Here is a 9166-nt window from a genome sequence, read left to right as displayed (position 1 = left end):
CTCAAGATCTTATAATTGTGGTCTTATACAATATTTGTCCTTTTGCCTCTGACTAATTTCACTCAGCATAATGCCTTCCAGGTTCCTCTATGTCATGAAGTGTTTCACCGATTCATCACTGTTCTTTATCGATGAGTAGTATTCCATTGTGTGAATATACCACAATTTATTTAACCATTCATCCGTTGATGGACACCTTGGTTGCTTCCAGCTTTTTGCTATTGTAAACAGAGCTGCAATAAACATGGATGTGCATATATCTGTTCGTGTGAAGGCTCTTATTTCTCTAGGGTATATTCCGAGGAGTGGGATATCTGGGTTGTATGGTAGTTCTCTTTCTAACTTTTTAAGAAAACTCCAGATAGATCTCCAAAGTGGTTGTACCATTTTACATTCCCACCAGCAGTGTATAAGAGTTCCAGTCTGTCCGCAGCCTCTCCAACCTTTATTATTTTGTGTTTTTTGGATTAATGCCAGCCTTGTTGGAGTGAGATGGAATCTCATCGTAGTTTTAATTTGCATTTCTCTAATGGCTGATGATCGAGAGTCCAATTGATTTTTGTATGTTTATCTTGTCTCGAGCTACTCTGCTGGATTTTTCTATCAGTTCCAGTAGTTTTCTTGTGGAGTCCTTTGGTCTCTCTCTATATAGTATCATCTCATCTGCAAATAGGGATGATTTTACTTCTGTACCAATTTGGTTGCCCCTTTTTTCCTTTTCTTGCCTTATTGCTCTATCTAGGACTTCCAACACAATGTTAAATAGGAGTGGTGATAAAAGGCATCTTTGTCTTGTTCCCTTTCTCAGGGTGAATGTTTTCAGCTCTCTCCATGAAGAATGATGTTGGCTGTTGGTTTTGTATAGATGCTCTTTATTATGTTGAGGAATTTCCCTTCTATCTCTATTTTATTGAGTTTTTTAAAATCAGGAATGGGTGTTGGACTTTATCAAATGCCTTTTCTGCATCAATTTAGTTGATCATGTGATTCTTTTCTTTTGTTTTATTTATGAAATGGATTAGATTGATTGATTTTCTAATGATGAACCATCCTTGCATACCTGGTATGAATCCCACTTGGTTGTGGTGTATTTTTTTGGTATGATACTGAACTCTATTGGCTAGAATTTTGTTGAGAATTTTTGTATCTATATTCATGAGAGATCTTACTGGTCTGTAATTTTTTTTCTTTTTTGGTGACTTTGTCTGGTTTTAGTACGAGAGTTATGCTGGCCTTATAGAATGAATTTGGAAGTATCCCTTCCTTTTCCATGTTCTGAAATAGTTTGAGTAGTACTGGTGTAAGCTCTTCTCTGAATATTTGGTAGAATTCTCCAGTGAAGCCATCTGGGCCAGGGCTTTTTTTTGTTGAGAATTTTTTCTTAATTACCTTTTCGATCTCTTCTCTTGTTATGGGTCTGTTCAGATTTTCAACCTCAGTTTGTGTTAGTTGAGCGTAAGGAGTATGTTTCTAGAAATTTGTCCATTTCCTCTAGGTTCTCAAATTTGTTGGAGTATAGTTTTTCATAGTGCTCTGTTATGATCCTTTTTATTTCAATTGTGTCTGTTGTAATGCCCTCCATTTCATTAATTTGGGTTATTTATATCCTTTCCTGTTTTTCTTTTCTCAATTTGGTCAATGGTTTGTTGATCCTTTCAAAGAACCAAATTATGGTTTTGTTGATTCTTTCTATTGTTTTTCTATTCCATTTATTTCTGCTCTGATCTTTATTATTTCCCTTCTTCCGGTGGCTGTGGGCTTCTTTTGCTGTTCTCTTTCTATTTGTTTGAGTCGTATAGCTAATATTTTGATTTTTTCCCTTTCTTCTTTTTTGATATGTGCATCTATTGCTATAAATTGAACTCTGAGCACTTGGACATAATCTTTATGGAAGCAGTTCACCAGGCCTTTCTCCCACAGAGCTTCTCTACAGGTTCTATCAACCAGCCTTTAGGTAGCAGCCTAGCACTTAACCATTGCACCACCAGAGTCTAGCTGGGGAAATTTTGCAGTTGGTGCAATGATTCCTGTTATTCCTCCAAAATAGGATTTTGAGTATTTGTATTTTTAACCAGAATTGTGGTATTTTAGCAACCACTTTTATTGATAGGTCTGGATTTTATCAGAGGAGTGGTAGCAGATGCTTTTTTTTATTTTAACAATTCATTTCTTGAGCTACATTGTCACAACTTAAGGTTGTATGCAGTATTTAAACAGTGGAGATACAATCTAATGTAGCATTATTCTCACATTTAAGGAAAATGTAGTTGATGATGTCTAAGGAAGATAATTATCAAAGTAATTCATATAATACCAACTCAAGCAAATTAAGACCTTGGGAAATAACCTACATTAAAATTGGCTAAAACAGAGGCCTGTCAATGTTGATGCAAATTGGCTTTCTCACGCAGAATACAGATGAATTACTGTTATTCGTTTAAGCCTAGAAGTAGGAAATTTTGGCTTCTGTTTTTAAGTTTGTCTCCCTGGTGGTGCAGTGGTTAAGAGTTCTGCTGCTAACCCAAAGTTCAGCAATTCAGCAGTTCGAATCCACTCACTCCTTGAAAACCCGACGGGGCAGTTCTACTCTCTCCTGGAGGGTTGCTATGAGTCAGAATTGACTCGATGAAAATGGGTTATGAGAGTGATATGGAGTCCCGAGGTGCATCAACTGGACTAACCAAAAGTTGGCAGTTTTAATCTACTCAGAGGTGCATTGAAAGAAAGGCCTAATGATGTAGTACCAAAAGGCCACAGCCTTGAAAGCCTTAGGGAGTGTATTTCTACTCTAAAAAAAAATTTCTACTCTGCAGCACCTGAAATCACCATGAGTCAGAATCGATTCAGTGGCAACTGGTAATGAGACTGATTAGTTTTAATCTGAAATTATAGAAAACTGGTCATTATCATGTGCTCAATAGTGCATTTTAAAGCTCTTAGAGGGTATCGTGGTCACCAAGCCCAGCCCCCCCCCCCCCCACCCGCCGCTTATTTTATAGATGAAGAAAGCGAGATCTGAGGAGTGAAGGCTGGGGGCTGCTTTCCAGGTCCTTTGACTCCCAGCCCCAACGCTGTTTCTACTAAGCCACCAAGGAGATGAATAATCAACACCCAAAAGAAACACATACAAACAGCAAAAGCATGCATGACAAGTTTATAATCAAGGAAATGCAAATTAAATCCATAACATACTATTTTTTTATCTATCAAATTGGCAAAGGTATAAAATTATAATCAGTCTTTTATGTGAGATTTGGGGAAAATAGGTACTCGAGCCCTCAGGTGACTGATGTCTGAAATTTCACAAATAGAGATATATTCTCCTGGCTTAAAATGTTGTCTTATGTTAAATATGGAAAAAGAAGTAGAATGTTATATTTTACTAGTCATTTACAGAGGAATGGGTGCTTTGGCTCCTTCTCTGACAACAGGATTTCATTAGGGTAAAGGGAGAAAGCAAAATGGCCTTAGGTTCCTGGTGCTGTATGCATGTGAATGTTTGTGTGTATCAGCTCAGGAGACAAAAGCAAATGGCCTTCCTCACAGTTTTACTGATGCCTGGCTCTGATTTTGTTTGTTTTTTGAGTCCATAATGGGGTAGGTTAGGGTCACTTGGAGAAAAACTTTCAGAAAAAAAATTTAGATCTGTTTTTCTTTCATTCTTCATTTTGATTGGGGGTTTACTTGGTAAGCATTGCTTCCTTTGCCTTTTTTATTAAACTTACAGAGAGGTTCAGTTTTTCAGAGACAGTCAGTTGAAGCTGGAGATGAATTTTGAGGCTATCACTTTTGCGGTTCCCTACTTACGCAAGACTGGCAAAAGGAAATTTGTTGTTGGCTCAAGGCTGCAGAGTCAAATGTTGGTACTTTCTCTCCACATATTCAAATAGACAACAACGGGAAAGTCAGTAAGGCTCACATCTCTATTCCTTTAGATGTATGGTCCTCAATTAAAATATTTATACAAAGTCTGCCTGAGGCGGCATGAACTACTAAACCCAGAATTCTCACTTGTGGATTAGAGATTGCCAAAGAGCCGCATTTTTCTGGGTTTTTGTTTTGTTTATTTAGACTTCTACATTGTTATTTCATGGTAATATACCTGACCAATTTCACTAGAAGTTTATTATTATTATGAGTAATTTCATATTTGATTAGTACTTAGTAATTTATAAAGGACTTTAAAATTGCCGTTTCATTTGACTCTCTCTACAAACTTGTGAGATAAGGGGGAAAGGACTATCAGTTTACAGGTGAGGGAACTGAAGATGAGATTTTATTATCTTAAAATTAGTAAGTAGAGGGTAGAGCTAAGATATAAACCCAGGCCTTCTGATTTCAAGTCCCTCACTCCTTCAACTCTCCCATACTACCTGTCATTAAGAAGAAAGGAAAAAGAATAATTTTTCAAATTAGGATGATGAACCCCTTCTAGCTTTTTGACATGAAATTCGCCCCTTTTTTAAAATTTTTATTTATTTATTGTGCTTTAGGTGAAAGTTTACAAATCAAGTCAGTCTCTCATACAAAAAGTTATACACACCTTGCTGTGTACTCCTAGTTGCTCTGCTCTTAGTGAGCCAGCACATTCCTCCTCTCCACCCTTTATTCCCCACATCCATTCAACCAGCTCCTGTCCCCTCCTGCTTCTCATCTCACGACCAGAGAGGAGTTGCCCACATAGTCTCAAGTGTCTACTTGAGCCAAGAAGCTCACTCCTCACCAGTATCGTTGTACATCTTATAGCCCAGGCCAATCCCTGGCTGTAGAGTTGGCTTTGGGAACGGTTCCAATCTTGGGCTATTGAAGGGCCCGGAGACCATAACCATCAGGGTCCCTCCGGTCTCAGTCAGACCATTAAGCCTGGTCTTTTTACAAGAATTTGAGATCTGCATCCCACTGTTCTTCTGCTCTATCAGGGATTCTCTGCTGTGTTCCCTGTCAGGGCAGAAATTCACCCCTTTTTAAAGAGTTCCCAAGCTCTTTTTGGAAGTTCTCTAGGCTTCCGCCTCAGAGAGTCCCTGATAAGTTCTCTGTAATCTGCTCTGGTATCTTCCATAAGCAGCCACATATTCCCTCTGCTGCCACTGCTCCTTGCGGCAATCTCCACTGCACTAGGAACACCCGGTCTCTGATGTGATCACATAGTAGAGAAAGATGGCTGTCCATCAAGGTCTCTACACTCCCTTTTCCACAGAAAAGAGGTATAACCAGGACATGCCTGTCCAGCCACAGAGTGCATTGCTCAGACTCCCTTGCAGCTAGGTATCCAACTAAGTTCTAGCCAATGGAATGTGAGTAAGGGTGGTGTGGAAAAGTCCCATGTCTCTTGCTTGAGTGGGAATTCCCAGCTCTGAATTTCTCCTCTTCCCCCTTTCTACTGGCTGGTGTAACCTTGGAAGTTATGTGTTAAAGATGTAAGAGCACTCACCAACCTGGGTCCCTGAATGCCTGCATGGAGCAGAGATACATGCTCAGCAACCTGGACTCTTACATGACAGAGAAGTAAACTTCTATATCGCTTCAACCACTGGACTTTGGAGTTTCTTTATTACAGGTAGTTTAACTTTTTACTCCAAAATAATCACTTTATATCGACCGTGGAGGATGGATTACTGTTCTTTCCTTGGCTGCTCCACCAAATCTATATGAAAGCTCTTTAGTTTCTCACTGAACATCAAACACCAGTCTATACTTTTAATGAGACCTTATAGAACACTTCGAGACAAAGAAAGGAAAGCACCCAGAGGCAGCAGTTTACCAGACAAGTCATCAGTCTCCACACCAGCCCCATCTCTCTTTCTCCATTCCTGGCCTGCTTCACCCTGTCTATGGCTTCACCCTTCAGTGAAGGTACTTCAGACCTTTCCCTATCTAAGGTAAGGATGATAACCTCCCCCCCGCACCAAAAAAAACCCACTACCACCGAGTCGATTCCAACTCATAGCGACCTTATAGGACAGAGTAGAACTACCCGATAGAGTTTCCAAGGAGCGCCTGGTGGATTTGAACTGCTGGCCTCTTGGTTAGCAGCCGTAGCACTTAACTACTACACCACCAGGGTTTGTAAGGATGATAAAAAAAATGTTTGTTTTTTTTTTTAGTAGGGATGATAGATAGGGGAAATAGCAATTCCCCTTACAGGAAATCCTATTTTTATCACGAAGGGCAAGAAATACTACAAATAGTCTAATATCAGTATATTTCTCAACAGTTGAGTTATTCAGTCATTTGTAGATTCTTTTTTTGTGTGTGTGCAAATACTGGCCTTTAATACTGAGAAAGACCATGCAGAGTGACAGGATAGGACCAAACCTTCAGAGGGTGGTACAGGGCCAGCCACTCACAAGACCCTAAAACCTGATTCAGTAACAGAATAAATCAATATATTTACATTTAGGTTTGCCCTGGAAACCCAGGGCAGTCTGGTCTGGAGCCATCTAGCCTTCCCTCCTCCCTCTCTTCCTACCTCCTTCTTACCTTCTTTCACTTCCTCATTCTTCCCTCCTTTCTCCCTGTTTTTCTTTCTCTCTCTAGTCTACCTCTTTTCCTTCTCTCCCCTTCCTTTTTTTCTTCTCCATTTTCTCCTCATTCTCCCTGCCATCTACCCATTTACCCCTCCAAGCCCCATCAGCTGTTTCTCCGCTGTCCAGCCCCTCAGCCCTGCCTCCCTCATGTCCAGCCTCTGGGCTCAGGGTGGGGAGGCAGGCAGGGCCTCAGCCCAGGGAGCACTTGTTGGTGTTCTTCCTGTCACATGTTTTCAGGTCAGTGCTGGAGGGCTTGTTGCTGTTTCCCGATCTCCGGCCTCCGGACTTGAGCAAGATGTCCCGGGCCAGGGAACTGAAGGCCTCATCCACATTCACGCTGGATTTGGCGCTTGTCTCGAAAAACCTGATTCCATGTTCCCGTGCCAACTTATCGGCCTGCTCCTTCTGCACTTTCCTCTTGCCTTCCATGTCACACTTGTTCCCCAGCAAGAGGCGTTCCACTCCAGCCGAGGCATTCTCTTTGATGCTCTTCATCGGGTTCTGAATGTTCTCGAAGGATTTCTCATCGGTGATGTCGTATACTAGGATAATACCCATGGCTCCACGGTAATAGGCGGTTGTTATTGTCTTGAATCGCTCTTGACCAGCAGTGTCCCAGATTTGCAGTTTGATCTTCTTCCCCTCTATGTCTACAGTTCGGATCTTGAAGGCAATTCCAATGGTGGAGATGTAAGTGTTGTTGAACTTGTCCTCTGCAAAGCCAATGATCAGACAAGTCTTGCCCACCCCCGAGTCTCCGATCAGCAGCAACTTGAAGAGGTGGTCGTAGCGTTTGGTCATGGCGGACACTGGGGGGTGTGGGGGTGGGGAAATGCCGGGCACCGGTAGGCCGGATTGGAGGGTTGGCAAACAGATGGGCCCCAGAGCCCAGGCCAGGAAGAAGTTTTCCTCCCTCTCCGCTCAGGCTCCGGGAAAGAGCTGTAGATTCTTTTAGCTGCCATCCAGTAGAGGCCAACTCATGGTGACCCCATGCAGAATGGGATTGGACTGTTGTGATCCGTAGGGTTTTCACTGGTTGATTTTTTCCAGAAGCAGATTTCCAGGCTTTCTTCCTTGTCTATCTTAGTCTGGAAGTTCTGCTGAAACCTGTTCAGCAACACAACAACACAGAAGCTTCCACTGACAGAAGAGTGGTGACTGCACTTGGGGTGCATTGTCTTGGAATAGAACCTGGGTCTCCTCGATGGAAGGTGAGAACTCTGCCACTGTACCCCATTGCCCTTAGTCATAGATAACACCGCCTATGAGGCACAAAGAGCCCAGTGTTATTCTAAATCAAGTCCAGTTCTCTTTGAGGCATTCCTGAAACCCTCTCCACTAAGTGCTTAAAACATCATAAGGTTCGCTCTCACAAAATAAATTTATCTCGTTACACTTTGTTTTGACATTTTTCTTTTTTTGTGAATTCTGAAAACATTTATGTCTATTTCGTGAGTAATAAAATATACTCAAGGCTATTTTAGGGATAACTATGGTAATCACTTGTGTTATGCCTTTTGGGAGTTATCACACTTCTTTTAATTCAAGTCCTGAGTCAAAACAAGAAATCCATCCACCCTCTTTGGCACTCTAATACACTCCTTGAAAACACTCTGCAACTAAGTTCCAAATGGATAAAAAATATTTAATAATATCTTAATACATGTTTAATAAAATCGAAAGCTAATGTTGTTAGAAATGGGTAATGATGAGATCTCAATTCTAGATGGAGGAATTACCTCATGAGACAATCCAAAGCTGTTTTACTGCTCTCTGCTAATATGGGACTCATTTACATAAGGTACTAAGAGTTCTCTGGCGGTAGCTATGCCCTATAACGTCTGTTGCATGTTAGTCAGTGCCGAGAGAGAAGTTATGCCTTGTGTATTAGTTATCTAAGGAATCCTGGTAGTGCAATGGTTAAGCTCTAGTCAGCTAACTGAAAGGTCTGTGGTTTCAACCCACCAGTGGCTCCATGGGATAAAAGACCTGGTGATCTGCTCCCATAAAGATTATAGCCTAGGAAACTCTATGGGATAGTTCTACTCTGTCCTATAGGGTTGCTATTAGTTGAAACTGACCTGATGGCAAACAACAACAACATATTAGTTGTGTGTTGCTACATAAGTAATACATATCTATTACTCCAAAAGTTAGCGGCTGAAAAAAACAATAAACGCTTGTTATCTCACGCAGTTTCTGCAGGTCAGGAATTCAGGAGCAGCTTAGCTGAATGAAGTCCCTCATGAGTTTATAGTCAAGATGTCAGCTGAGGCTGTGGTCATCTAAAGGCTTGACTGGGGCTGGAAGATCCATTTCCAAGATGGCGAGCAGGCTGGTCATATTGCTATCAGGAGCCTCAGTTCCCTGCCACATGGAACCCCCCATCAGGGTTAAGTGTCATCATGACATGACAAGTGGCTTCCTCCAGAATAAGCAACTCAGGAGAGCAAGGCAAAAGCCCCAATGGCTTTTATTACCTGGCCTCAGAAGTCACACTCATTAGTTCTCCATATCCTGCTAGTAACACGGGTCATCCCTGTTCAATGTAGGAAGGGATAACACAAGGACACGAACATTAGAAAATGAGAATAATTGAGATCATCTTGGAGTGTCTGGATACCATGTCTGACCCTGTG

At 41.4% G+C, this 9166-nt stretch overlaps 1 protein-coding gene across 1 annotated transcript; it reads right to left on the bottom strand.

Annotated features, from left to right (window-relative positions):
• Positions 1-6165: 6165 nt before the first annotated feature.
• Positions 6166-7328, bottom strand: LOC100668473 (ras-related protein Rab-13). Its single transcript, XM_010595885.3, has one exon. It carries the CDS (start codon positions 7326-7328, stop codon positions 6717-6719), a length of 612 nt encoding a protein of 203 aa, XP_010594187.1. The 3' UTR covers positions 6166-6716.
• Positions 7329-9166: the final 1838 nt, after the last annotated feature.

The sequence above is a fragment of the Loxodonta africana genome, chromosome 26 (genome assembly GCF_030014295.1).
Source record: "Loxodonta africana isolate mLoxAfr1 chromosome 26, mLoxAfr1.hap2, whole genome shotgun sequence".
Lineage (NCBI taxonomy): Eukaryota > Metazoa > Chordata > Mammalia > Proboscidea > Elephantidae > Loxodonta > Loxodonta africana.
The sequence above is the reverse complement of the archived record's forward strand: the minus strand, read 5'-3'. Positions and strand labels throughout refer to the sequence as shown.